Below are 14,794 nucleotides of genomic sequence, written 5' to 3'. Positions count from 1 at the left end.
ATACAAACCCTTGAGACTGGCTAAGACAGCATGTCTGCTCTGACAAGTCTTTTCCAATGATGATGCCAAGACCCTCCAATGGCAAACACACCTGACCCCCCTCCCTTGCTTACCACCAAAAAGACTTAGTGGGGAAGGATTCTGGTAGAGACCAAGAGCCCAACAAGGTAGCATAAGTTCTCTGTGGCTCTGTTAAGGTTTCCTTTCAAAATAATTCCACAAATGAGTTAGGGTTAGGTGGTAGAGGAGGCAAGAAGGCACGTGACTCTTACTCAATCAACTGAATGATATCCATTCAGTTGTTCAAATATATTTACTGAATCCTATGAACATGAACCTTAAGTTCTAGCTCTGGTCTGGAGACAGAAGGTGAAAGCATGCCCCCTGTCCCCTAAGGTTACCTCAATGTGAAGGTACAGGTGGAAAGCCCTTCCTCTAAAATATTTGCAACTGGAAGTCTTTTGACCTGGGCTGTTTCAGATTTGGCAGTATTTGCATGTACATGATAAGCTGGGGGAGGGTTGTGTTGGATTTGGCAGTATTTGCATGTACACAAGGAGCTATTTTTTGTGATGACACACAAATTGAAACATGAATTTTATTTATGGCTTATATACATGTTATACATATAGTGTAAACATAATCTTACATTTTTTTATTTAATGTGCTTGTATTTTGAGCGCTTCTATTGCATGAGGGCAGATGTGGACTTTTCTGTTTGTAGTGTCATGTAAAAATTCAGAAGATTTTGGAATTTGAAGGTTTTGGGACCTTGAGTCTTTAATATTTCATTATTAATGGAACCTGCCTGTATGAAATCCCTTTACATCTAGGATTTGTTTAAACTATTTTAGGGCATCAGTTCAATGACCCGGGCTTGAGTGGATGTGTGTGCCAAGTGCACATGCCTGTCCTGTCCTGTGCAGGGGTAGAAGAGAGAGCTCTGGGTTGGAAGTTTCTAAGTTGCTAGAAGCCTCCTAAAGAACTGAGTAGAAAGCACAGGAAGAGGAAACAGCATAGACCAAGACAGAAAAGCTTGGTGTGGTCTGCGAACTCACACTGTTCCAGAAGCAGAGGGAACAGGGACTTTCATCCGGCTGCTGACATGGCTCTCGTGAGTTGTCACGGTCTCTGTGCCCCCTTTCTAGACCTTTGTTCAGTTTCTTCCAGGACTTTCAGGCCTTGTGTCACACAGCTGGGCAAACAGGGAGCACTAGATCTTTTTTAGTGGAAACAGACTAACCATCTTAGGAAACACACTAACCATCTTAGGAAACATACTAACCATCTTAGGGAACACACTAACCATCTTAGGGAACACACTGACCATCTTAGAAAACACACTAACCATCTTAGGAAATACACTAACAATCTTAGGGAAACTGCTGTCCCAGAGACCCTCAGTGCTTGTCTCCCCTGCCTGGGGCATTCTTGTTCACCCTCCCTAATTTCCCATCACCCCCAGCCGCAGATTTAACACACAGCCACTTACACAGAGGCAGGCTAGCTCACAACTGTACCTAACACCTGAATGAAAAGGAAATGTGATATCTGTGCAAATGAGGAGAGCCAGGGGGAGGAAGCCTGCAGAGCTGCTGTTTACTGAGGCCAGGGATCTTGTACTGGGTGCTGTTTTAATGTCCCCCTGAGCAAGGTTACTGAGACCTTTACTCGCACTAATGGCTCTGCCCTTAGGGGTCATTGCTCCCATGTGCATGTTCACCACATCACCTGCACGCCACTTCCCAATCAACAGCTACCACCCTTTCCCTCCTCAGATAAGCCGTGTGAACTCTACTGCTCACCTCTCGGGAAGGAGTCCCCACTGCTGGTAGCTGACAGGGTCCTGGATGGCACGCCCTGTGGACCCTACGAGACTGACCTCTGCGTGTACGGCAGATGCCAGGTGACTTGCATTTCCTACTGTCCTTGGCAGGGCTGTGAAGAAAGGGTCCTTCTTTCTCCAGAGTGGGCCCGTGGTGGAGCTGAGGTTTTTGAGGGTCAGGGGGAGTGGGTTTTCCCAAAGAGGTTCATGCTGCCCCTGTGGCCAATGGCCACCAATGCATGCCCTGACCTTGGCAGTGATTGAGCATCAAGAATGTGGCAGGCTTAATCAGCAACCTCCTGAAACAATTTGACAATTCCTCTAGATATTATGATTCATACAAAGAGCCGGTGCGTATGAGACTGGATGGAAGATGAATCGACAGCTTGTTCTCTTTACTTACTAACGCTTGGTGGAACTAAGCAAGCCCCTATGCCGACGGTGTCCAGGGAGGTGGATGGTCTGACCTCGGCGGAGCCCTCTACCCTCTGCAACATAGATCCCCAACTCATTGTTTATTAGGAGAACAGCAAATAGACAAAACAAGGAGGAAGGGAGAAAGAAGCACTTTGTTGCCAATCTCTACCCATCTGAAGGGGCATCTCCTGGTGTGTGATCTAGAAAGGAAGGATGGAGATGCTGTGCCTTTTCAGTGGGTGGGTGGGATGCAGCTCAGGTGAAAAAACCTCTGCCTTTAGTGGTCATCTCCTGATGACTCAGCTCAACCTGAGCATGTGCAAGAATCCTGGTGACTAGCTTTACTCAAGCTGCTGTGGTGAAAAGCATATGCTGGTTTATAAACAATGGAAACATTTCCCACCATTCTGGAGGCATAGAACTCCAGGATCACATATTGGGAAAGATTTGGCTTCTGGTAACGACGTACGGTTTCTTCTTGTTCCATCCTCACACAACGGAGGGGGTGAAGCTACTCTCTGAGACGTCTCTTAGGAAGATACTAATTCCATTTACAAGGATTCTGCCATCTGGACCTAGTCACATTTTTCCCTTTGGGAGAGGTCTGTTTTCTAAAACTATCACCTTGGAGGTCATAGGAATTGGGAGAATTCAAGTTTTCAGTCCACTATATCCAGGGAGCCTCCTTCCTCAGCCAGTCACCCTGTACCTTCACTGTATCTCCATATAGTGAGCCCATCAAGAACTGTTGAGAAAGATACAAACTCTCAGTCAATGCCTCAGACTGCAGCAAACAATTTCAACCTAAGTGTGTTTTCTCCCTGCATAGCCCAAGTCAGTCACAGACTGGTTAATTTTCCAAGGAAATATTTAACAAGACCCCAGCTCTGGTAGTGCCTGGCTTCATTATCAAACAGAAATATGTTGAGTGCCCGTGTGTTTTGGCAAGGACACCTCCCAGGGAAAAGGGCACCAAGGAGTGCTTGAGCAGGACCTTTGGGGATACTTTCATGTAGCAAAGAATGTTCCAGGCCCTGTTCTTGGACAGTATGAAGAAAGCCCTTATCATTATTACTGAAACAAGCCATTGCTGACAGTTCTCAGGAAGCTTGCTTTAGCAAGCCAAACGCAGGGTTTGTTTCCTTCCTAAATTACATGCTTGCCTGGATCATCCTGCAAGTTGGCACATTACAAACCAATGATGTAATTCTTTTGCTAGCAGCTTTGTGAGTCAAAGCTCTTGTACCCTTTAGGGCAGTGCCAGCTGAGCCACCCCAGACTCTTGTAGGCATCTGCTATGGTGTTCTTGCCAGCAAGAATGTTCTTGTAAGAATGCTGAGATTCTTCAGCCAATGAGACTTGTGTTCAGGCTGAATATAACTTCAGCTCCTCGTGGTCTTTGCCAATGGGCACATCCATGAAATTGGATTTAATTTCAGGCTTTTCAACCTGAGAATGTTCCATGTACTGTGACAATGGATCTCTCAGATTCTTGCTCATATGTGAATCCTGTATACTACGATAATGACGAGCATGAAAAGGTGGGCCCAGGAGAGGTTGTGGAGGAAGGGGTACCCTCATCCATTGCTTGTGGGAATGCAAACTTGTGCAACCACTTTGGAAAGCAGTGTGGTGGTTTCTCAGGAAATTCAGGATCAACCTACCCCCTGGACCCAGCAATGCCACTCTTGGGAATATACCCAAGAGATGCCCGATCATATGACAAGGGCATTTGTTCAACTATGTTTATAGCAGCATTATTTGTAATAGCCAGAACCTGGAAACAACCTAGATGTCCTTCAATGGAAGAATGGATGAAGAAAGTGTGGGATATATACACATTAGAGTACTACTCAGCGGTAAAAAACAATGACTTCTCGAATTTTGCATGCAAATGGATGGAAATAGAAAACACTATTCTGAGTGAGATAACCCAGACCCAAAAAGATGTACTCGCTCATAATTGAGATGGGATGTACTCGCTCATAATTGGTTTCTAGCCATAAATAAAGGTCAGTGAGTCTATAATTTGATATCCTAAAGAAGCTAAATAAGAAGGTGAACCCAAAGAAAAACATATAGCTATCCTCCTGGTTATGGGAAGTAGACAAGATTGCAGGGCAAAAAATTGGGATCTTGGGGGTGGGGTGGGAGGGGCGTAAGGGGAGATTGGGGGAGAAAAGTGAGAAGGGGAGGATGGGGGGGGACTTGGGGAAATGGGATGATTGGGATAAAGGAAGGTTGGATAGGGGAGCAGGGCAGCACATATCTTAATTAAGGGAGCCATCTTGGGGTTGGCAAGAGACATGGACCTAGCTGGGCTCCCAGGTGCCCAGGGCGATATCCCCAGTTAGTTCCTGGGGCAGCTGAGGATAGGGAACCTGAAATGACCCTATCCTATAGCCATAGGTACAACAGTGGCATGAATAATATGGGAGGAACCAGCCACTTTCTGGTTGGATTTAAGAACCACTCTACAGGAGAAAACACATACCTGTTATTACAAATCTGGCCAAAAACTTGTGGCTGGGAAACTCACAGGCCTCAGAAGTGGACCAGCTACTATTATTTTGCTAAATGAACAGAATAATGAACAAACTGTCTTCTGAATTCATGTCCCTACATCCATAGATTAGCTTGGTGCTTGGTTCTCGTCAGAGACTGTTCTTTGTGCAATAGGATGTGATTAATGCAGAAACTCACATCTGATCAAAGGGAAGAGAACAAGAACTCTGTAGAGTTCTTAGCCACAAAAATGGGATGTCTCTATAATGCCCCTAAAGGTCCAAGAAGTATTGCAGAAAGATTATAAGAGTCAAATATTGGGGAGGATGTTGCAAAACAGTATCTTCTGGAAAAGACAGACCACTACACTCAAACTCAAGCATCTGTGATTGTCCATACAAGACCTGCATTAGATCAAGCCAGTGAATATTATAGCATGGAGGTAGGAAGGATTCATGAGGCTCCCATGCCTAACTGAGGAGCTATTGACCGTCAATGGTCTGAGGGATGGAGAATCACTTTTCTCTAAAGATGTGGCCCAGCTCCAATGGATGGCACTGCACCCATGAGTATTTAGACAGCAAAAATTTGACTATGTGGGGTATTTTTTTAAGGGGAAGAAAAAAGATGAGAAGTTGGCAGGAGTAAGGATATAGGGGTTCACCTGGGGGAAATGAGGAGGGAGTATGAATAAAACAATCATTCTGTCTATAGATTTGACTAACTCTAGATACAAAATATTTCTCAAAAAAATGCATTTTCCTGAACATATGCAAGCTTTTTTCTTGTCATCATTAATAAATATCAACTTACTATTATCAAATTATAAAAAAAACGTAAAAATTGTTTACATAGCATTTCCATTATATTAATTATCCTTTATACCCCAGAGACAATTGAAAGCATATGAGAGAATGTGTGTAGGTTCTGTGTAAATGCTACACCATTTTCTGTAAGGGACTTGAGCGTCCCTGGGTCTTCCCATGTCTGAAGGAAGGGTCCTAGAGGCAATCCCCAGTGAATGCAGAAAGACACGTACACACGAACTAAAGATAGTGTGGGTGCTACACTGTGACAAGTACCACAGAGGAGGTCGAAGAAGTCGTCCTTGGCCACTAGGCGCTATGACGGGAGGCTTTTCGCTGAGGGCAATAGGACAGAAATTCTAGGCATAGAAGCCAGGATTTGAATCAATAGAGACCGATACTTATCATTCCTGGGCAAAATATGGCTTCTGCACATGACTGCCCATGGCCCAGTCCAGCTCATGGCTCTGAACTAGTCAGGTCTCTTCTGACTTTCATCTGCATGAGGCACAGGAGCTGCCTTGACCAAAGAGAATCCATGCCTACCTTATCAGTTCCATGCCACAGGGCACTCCTGACCTTAGGTGTCATGTGCCCTAACTTCTCCAGCAGAACAGCACCCTGACCAGTACACGTTGGCCAGGAATTGGAGGGCTCAGAAGTGGGTGTCCTGAAGATGACGTAAGGGCAAAGTCACGGGGCTGAAAATGGAAAGAGTAACCCGGGATCATCAGGATGCTGCAGGAAGGCTTTGGAGTGTTTACTCTTAGGAGTTTCCTCTGGTTCAGTCATCATGTTTCCTTGGAACTCTGAGGCTCATAAAAGCCATTGTGAAAGCTCCACCAGCACTCAGAAGCCATGTCTTCCATTGTGCTTTGTGGTAGCTTCCATTTCAAAAGAAAAGTGTCCATCCCTGTCGATCATAGTATAGACCTCCTTCCACTGGCTTGAGCAAAGACAGAATTGCCCTGGTAGCCAGTGCTTTGACAGTTGCCCTTCAGGCCTCAGATTTGCTGCTCTTCTGACATAGATATCCTTACAAGCCTGACTTCCAAAGTCAAGACATGCTAAACATAGCCCGGTCAGCATGGGCAGAAGGTGGAAGCCTGCCCCAGCCTGAGAGACTCACAGATCACCTAAGGGGCCGTCTGACTTGCATCTGTTCACCAGCGGTGTGCAAACCTCCCTTCACTGCCACTGGGAGAAGCTATGGCGACCACATGGGGTGTTTACATAGAACACCCAGGGCTGCTTAATCAGGAAACCCTAACTGAATTGCAAGGCAAGCAGCCAGTGGTGAAGCCAGAGATTTGCTCTGACAGCATGGGAATGGCCTAGTGGAAGAAAAATCTAGAGCCAGAAGCATGTGACATAAATGGGGAAGCCAAAGGAAGCAGGTCCAGGGGGCACAAACAGGCTGGGGTGAGGGGCCAGTTCTGGCCTGTGGCTGTGCCACCAACAGCCTTGATATAGTAACTGAGACTCAGGGGTGGGGTGCAGAACATCACAGACAATTTTAGCAATGGGAAACTGGCTGAGCCTCCTGTTCTGAGCAAACTCCATGATCTGGGATGCTCCGTCTCTCGGCCCTTGTCGGTTTCCACTGAGTAGCTTCACAAAGTTAGAAGGCAGCAGCATGGTGTGAGCACACGGCTACCTGCATTTGTCCCTGACATTTCTGCTGTGACAAGGCAGAGAGGAATAATCCCTGCTTCTTGGAGACATGTATATGGTATTTCTATGTGTGTTTTAGGGTAGCAGGACTCCTTTATTCCATAACACATGGTTTTAAACACATTTGATAAACTCATAAAAAGATAGAGACAAATATCTGATCTGAATTCTGGTCGTTGTTGTTGTTTTCTCTTCTGAATTTAATGACAATTAAAATGTGTCAGAACCCCCAGGCACCATGGCTCTTAGTGAAATCTGTCCCACAGGTCCTGCAGGGCATCCTCTTGAAAATATCACTGAATCTTACAACACAGACAAACCCAGCTCTTTGATTTTTCTAGAAAATTGGCTGTGATGGCATCATCGGGTCTGCAGCCAAAGAAGACAGGTGTGGTGTCTGCAGCGGGGATGGCAAGACCTGTCGTGTGGTGAAGGGTGACTTCAGCCACTCCCGGGGGACAGGTGAGCACCGGGCCCAGGGCTATGATGGTTACAGGATCACTGACACACACTGTACATTTTCTTCGTTGCTTCAGTGCTAATGGGTGCATGACATTTTGTATGTCACACTAAACTGTTGAATCTTTTTGAGCTTTCCAACCACAGGCTGCTGTGTCCAGAAACAGGAGTTGTTTGCTGGTCTCTGTCACAGAGGGCATCAGCTTGTGACTGTCAGTGGGATACTGAGTGTGATGGAAGAGAATGAGGAAGAATAGGCAGGCAAATGACCTCCAAAGTGACCACTCAAAGCCTTGATGAGAGCCAAACCAAAAGTGGTGCTCTCAGCACCAAAAGTGATGCTCTCCGGGGAACGTGGACTGAGTAAATCTGAGCTGGAAAACAGATATTTGAATTCCTACAAGTTGCTTTGCAGAGAAACATGTCAGCTCAGTTTGAACCATGGCTGTGAGTCCCAGTCTCACAGAACAGCCCATAGGACAAGGCAGAAGTCTGCGCGTGCCTTCCCGGATGGGTAGACAGCTTGCTCTACAGGAGCATGCCATTTAGAAAGCATGAGAAGGACACACTATTCGGGACCTTGTGAAAGCAAACCCAGATTGGTTGCAAATGCAAAATTAAATTTAAAAAAAAAAACAAAAAACAGAATTTCAGTGCCAGAGAGACGGCTCGGGTGGTAAAGCTGTTTACTGCAATGCTTGAAAATGACCTGGGTTCAATCCCCAAAACCCACATGGTGGAAATAGAGAACCAGCTGTCATAATATGCACACTAGAACAGATGCACATGCATACATGTACACCACACACACAAAATGAATGTTTAAAAAGTTTGCTTAGAATCAACATGCATCATGTTGCTCCAGAGAGAAGTGGAAGGAGCTACCACTAGAGTGAGTTCATTTTGGGAGGCTGTGCCCTCTGGGACTACATTGTCTCGAACAAAATACACCAGACACCCAAGTCTGCCCATATTTAAATCACAATTGGCTGACATTAAACTAACTGAAAGAGTATGGCCACATTTCAGGTTTCCCGTTGCCAGCAGGGCTGGCAGTTCTCAGAGAACAACCTTGTCATGAGTGTCTGTGGGTGACACAGCTGATTTCTGCTGTTTGCTTCGGTGTGTCTAATATAATTTCATCTCTGGCCATCTTGGATTTGCTTCTTGTAGTCATTGCGGTTGGGAATCAAACCTCCACAGGAGGCAAGCGGTTGCTATGTAGTACTGATTTCCATTGATAAATATAAGCATTAGCAATCTTGTTTGGGGTCATCAAGATGGCTGAGCAGGTAAAAGCACTTGCTGCCAAGCCTGATGACAGAGTTCAGTCCCACGTAGGGGTCAGAATTGACTGCTGACCTCCACATGTCCACTATAGCAAGCATGTGCTCATGCATACACACACACACACACACACACACACACACACACACACACGATAACAACAACAGTAATAAATAGAAGCCTCATTTAAATGGAAGGTTCTGCTATCCTTCAGTAAGCAGACCTGAGTGAAGTTATGTTATTCTGCATTAAATGGGTTAAGCCCAGCCACACCCACCCCTCCCTGTTAGTCACTTCAGTAGAACACTAAAGAAGGCCTTAGCACAGCTTTTGAAGTCCTCTGCCATGTGGGACGTAGCAGCTCACATGTCAGATAGCCTGAGCTAGCACAAGAGCATTCATCTTAGCCTAGAAAGATGCTCCACCCTCTTCCACAGCAGACCCTTCCCCCACCCTCCCTTCTCTACCTACCCAGTGCTGGGCTCCATCTGTGTGGTCCCCCTGAGCAGGCTGAGTTTCTGTGGCTGTGGAAGTAAGTCTCCCATGGAAGGAAAATCACATGGGGAGCTTCTTTGGGGGTAACGGTCTCACCAGGACTTTGAGCTTCTAACTGCTGACATGCCGACCCCCTGACAAACCTTCAGAGTTAGGCAAGCAAACATTAGCTTTATCTACCTGTGAGCTTGTCTGAGCAGCTGCCAGATGTCATACTTTAATTTTAAAGCACAAGGCAGGGTGTTTGCTTTGTTTTGATTTTTAACTCTTCACCACTGGAGTCTGTGAGCGTAAGATCACATCAGCGTGGGTTGGTTTACTGAAAATCTGTGCAATGTTCAGTCACATGTCATTATTGGCTGCATAGGATTTGATGTTCTAGATTGCATAAACACAGAATGCTGACAATGGGTCAGCTGCACATTGCCCCCAACCCAGGGAACATTTATTTGGTATGTATACATTTCAATATTAAACATTCGGACATCACAGGTAACCATGGCCATGTTGGTCACAATTGAGGTGGGGCACCTAGCCAGGGCCGGCATATAGATCAGTTATAAAAGTTATAGAAAGTAATTGACAGCCAGAGTACGGAAAAGAACCTTCCAGCTGAAGGTGAAGCCATATATTTGAATGAGACTCAGCAGAGAACTTCTGTGAAAGTCCCAGGTCATGTGACATCTCAGTGACCCCCCAGCCAAGTGGATTTGCTAATCTTGTTGGTGCAGATAGGAAGGTAACTTTCATCTGTGCCCAGCTCTGAGGAAAGACCATGGGAGGAATGCCTTATCATCCTTCAGGGTGAGTATCAAAGAGAAACGCCATACGGAGAGATAAACCAACATCAAACCCAGGAATTTTGCCAGGTCCTGCACGAAGGCCTGACCCCAGCCTGAACTCTCCCATGTCTGCTTACAAAAGCCCCTGAGCTGAGAATCCAGAGTAGGTGTACACAGTGCCCTTGATAAGCCGGAAGCCTATGATGGAAGAACTCGATGCATTGCCTGGGGAACTGGTTTGCTAAGTGGAGAATGCTTGCTGCCCCAACCCGTCCCCTCCCAGTCATGAACAGACAAGGCCTTTTAGCTATTCATAGGTTAAAAAAAAAAATCAACTCAAACCGACTTTCTAATGGATGGGCTTCAAAATTCTCAAGACTTCAGCTGGACTGAAGTGGCTGGGGTATTTGAGTTTAGTGGGTTGAACTTTTCTGCTACGAGGCTCTTCCTTCTTGCATTAGCTTGCCTTTTAATAGTTGTCGTCTTTATTCCATCCTGCTCTTTGGAACTGGAAAAGGGGCTGGTTCCCATGGACATCCAGTTTGCAGCTAGCTCAAGGTTCCCACTGAGGCCCGACCAGGATGACTGATGGGTTGTGAATCCCTTTGCACTTTGTTCTTGAAGAGACAGTAGGTTCCTAGCAGAGGGGCTAACGGGGTCTTCCTTTTTGAATATGGACAGATACACGTCGCGGTGTGTCCTCAGCAATTAGCATTTGAACCACTGCCACATCTGAGCGCTATGCTCCATCTCTACGGCTGGGGAATGGCTGTTCCATGGGAAAGTTTATGGCTATCTGATGATGCGAAGGCTTAGTTCCACTGTGATTGAGAAGAACAGAACCAGCCACTAAAGTGTGCACAAACCAACTGCAACCTTTTTCTTTTTCTCAGTCAAGAACAACTTTTGTATGAAGGTGTCCACATGTGTGATGGCAAAGGCGATTCCCAAGTGTTTCTCATGTAAGATGTTGGACTATATCGCATGGTCCTGAAGGTGACATGCTTGGTGTGGGGCTCTCGCTTACATGCCTGAATGTTTTCTGAATAGAGTTAGCGAGAATGAGCCATGAACGAAGCCATGGGTAAAACAAAGGCCAATGACTATATATATATATATATATGACACATACCAACAGTGAAAAACTAAAATAAAACCAATATTAAAGACAAAAGAACCATGGATTGAGAGGCTAGACAAAAACATTAGAGTGCCATGGGTAGCTTTGTATTCTTATCAAACCACATTTGTTACCTTATCAAGAAATGCAGAGACAGGGAAGCCTTGATTGGTGCCTCCCTCATAAGGAAATGCCCATATCTCCCTATCACTGGATTTTCCTATTGACAGAGGGGATCTTGATTCCTTCCTGATGGAGATAAAGGCAGTGGCCTTGATCTAACCTGGCTGTACTGACCACACATTCCAAGGGTCAGGTAAAGCTTGGATTAGACTCCTGGGCTTTTTCAGTGCAAAGAGATCTTTTCAGCCATAGTCAAGAACCACCTTCACCAACAAACAGCAACACAGATGGGCCCAGTTCACAATATTTCAACCACAGTTTTCAGCTTCATGGTACTGAGGGATTGTGGACCTCATTCGGCTGTAGGCTTGCAGTTTGTAGTATAATCCTCTCCCATGGTGCTGTGGCAACCAGGCACTGTACCCCACAAGATCACAGTGAGCACAAGCTATGCTACCCAGTGTGCTGAGCTGGGACCATCTCTAGATTAGGTGTTGGGCATGCACTTGTGGCTTAAGATATTCTCCACTTACAATTGATGTTTCAAGATGTGGCCCATTGTAAGTTGAAATGAGTATGAATTCTCATAAACAATTTTTGTCAATAGTGAAAAGCAGAAACTTAGCAAAATCCTTTCTGGACATCTTATGATTTGTTTAACAAACTAAAATCTCTTTGTTTTCCCATTGATTTGATAGAAAAGGATTAATCTCTGTTCTAACATCTTAGTAATGTTTTCCCTGTAGATACTGCTTAACCATAAAACTATAAACCCAAATCTTCTAGAAGGAAAGATATTTGGAAAGTTCAGGTAAACGTAATTGCCAGAAAACGAGCCCATAGCCTGACGATATTAACTTATAAGAGTCAAGACAGACCTGAGGTCACCATTCCTAGGACTGTTGCTTGAGGCAAAAATGGTGTGTGTCCTAGAATAATGGCAAAGGCTTGCTTCCCCCATGGCTTCTTCATGAAACCAAACTGTTTCCCTCTAACCAATTCCTCTTGCTTGGTGACTGACACTGAAATGGAAAATTACTCTTAAGGCGAAGCCTTGCTCCTTGGCCTAAAATGTGAATCAATCTTCTGCACACTCAGAGTGATTACATTCCCTGTGATAATCTGTGACTAAGCCTTGGGACATCTAACCTGAGGGACAAGATGCTCTGGGACTTGGTGTTGACATTCTTTCCCTTTCTGGTCACGATTCCTACCACCTAGTGCAGGCTTTGAGCTCTGGGTCAGAGCTGCCGAAGAACAGCGAGAGGCCAAGGCCTGCCTTTCACTTCAAGGTCTTTCTCTTTATTGGTTCCTTCTGTATCAAAACCAGAGAAACTGAGCGGGCATGTGGTTCATACCTTTAGTCCTAGCACTCAGGAGGCAGAGGCAGGCGGATCACTATGATTTCTATGAGTTCAAGGCCAGGTGGATGGATAGATAGATAGATAGATAGATAGATGAAAGAAGAGAGAAAATAGGAGAAAATAGTAATAGAAAGGAAGGCTAGCAGAGCCCACGTACCACTTCCTTGGCTCAGTTTGCACATCTGCCCTGAGCTTGCCACTGTGGACGAGCATCTCTTCCCAGGAGAGGCACAGAAAGAGACAGAAAGCAGATGCCCTTTCAGTGTTGGAACTTTTGCCAAAATTAGATTTAAAAATAGCATGGTGACCATGCCTGGCTGCAAATGTTTCTCACTCTGGAATTCAGGGCATCAACTAATCAAGACCTAGGCAGCTCCACACATTGCCCCAGATGCTGCAGGCTCAGCATGTTGATATCAAGCTGTTAGTCACACACACACACACACACACACACACACACACACAAAGACCCCACCCCTTGGCAACTGCTGCCTCCTCCCCCCCACCCCTGGAACACAGCTCAGTTGCACAAGCTCATCATGTTGCCAAGTGTGCGGCTTCTGGTTTAAATGGAAATTCTGCAAAACATTTTAATCACTTTGACCCTGAATAGTTTTGTCTTTGACACTTCACTATTATGTATGCCCAGAATCCAGTAATTCTTCAAATTCCCCAGAAGGAACAAAGAAATATCTGGGGCATAAAATCTAGTGCAATCTCCAAGGGGTATAGTGAGCGGGGGGAGTGGTTTGGTGGTGGTGGCAGTGGTAGTGGTTAATTGTAGCCTTTTTTTTTTCTTTTAGATAGGAAGCATTCTTAGAGGAAACCAATTAGCCACGCTTCTAGATTTCCCTCCTACTCCAACCCTAGGCTACTCCTGATCTAATTCTCTAATTCTGTATTAATATATTTGCCTATAACATTTCTTAACTACAGTCATGAACAGGGGGTGTGGCCTCTTTTACTTAGCATCCTGTTTTCAAAGTTCATCTTTGTTGTAACACACAGTGACATTTCTTCTTTTATGGTCAAATACTGCTGCATTTTTTTTTTTTTTGCTACACCACATTTGCAATCTTTTGCAAAGAAGAGACCACTTGTTGGCTCCTGACCGCTTAGCCGCCCCCTCCCAAAATAATCACACAGAAACTGTATTAATTAAATTATTGCTTGGCCCATTAGCTCTAGCTTCTTATTGGCTAACTCTTACATATTAATTAAACCCATTTTTTATTAATCTGTGTATCACCACGTGGCAGCGGCTTACCAGCTAAAGTTCCGTCTGTTGTGGCTTCTCTCTGACTCTGCCCTTCTTTCTCCCAGCATTCATTTTAGTTTTCCCTGCCTACCTTTATTCCTTTGCCCTATCAGGCCAAGCAAGTTTTATTTATTAATTAACCAATTGTATTCACATCATACAAAGGGAAATTCCACATCAGCAATCCATTCATCAGGTTTGGGATTTTGTTATTTTGTATTGTTGGCTTTGTTTTTGCTACCACAAATAACACTGGTACCAGACTTTGTATACAAGTTTTACACAAACACATGTTTTAATTTTCTTTGTGAGTGATATGTTCCTAGGGATAGAATTGGGTCACAGGAAAATTCTGGGTGATTCACTCTTTGAGAAACTACCAAACTTTCCCAAAGTGGCTGAGATGCCTTGCATTCTGCCGAGCAGAGACTTTGGGTTCTGCTCTCTCTGTTTGCTCACCAGCATTCCCTGTGTTGTCCTTTGATGCAGCAGTCATAGTGTCTGTGATGTGGTACCCCATCAATCTCTGGATCTGTGCTGCCTTAGTGACTCATACACGTGGCAGATTTTCATGAGCATCTATAATGGCCATGTCTGTATCATTTTTCAAGAAAGGCCTGTTGAAATCTTTGCCCATTTAAAGCAGGGATGTTTGTTTCTTTGTTCAGTTGTGTTGTTT

General features: G+C 45.0%; 1 protein-coding gene across 1 annotated transcript in view; it reads left to right on the top strand.

The window, feature by feature from the left end:
• Adamts17 (ADAM metallopeptidase with thrombospondin type 1 motif 17) overlaps window positions 1-14,794 on the top strand; it is a 291,689-nt gene that overhangs the window by 196,392 nt on the left and 80,503 nt on the right. The window contains exons 14-15 of the mRNA XM_041652890.1: window positions 1,779-1,906; window positions 7,569-7,689. Of these exons, the coding sequence (XP_041508824.1) occupies window positions 1,779-1,906; window positions 7,569-7,689 (249 nt within the window). The remainder of the gene's footprint in view (window positions 1-1,778; window positions 1,907-7,568; window positions 7,690-14,794) is intronic.

This window comes from Microtus oregoni, unplaced genomic scaffold, assembly GCF_018167655.1.
Source record: "Microtus oregoni isolate MIOR12 unplaced genomic scaffold, Mior012 000000F_ref0000247, whole genome shotgun sequence".
NCBI lineage: Eukaryota > Metazoa > Chordata > Mammalia > Rodentia > Cricetidae > Microtus > Microtus oregoni.
The sequence above is the reverse complement of the archived record's forward strand: the minus strand, read 5'-3'. Positions and strand labels throughout refer to the sequence as shown.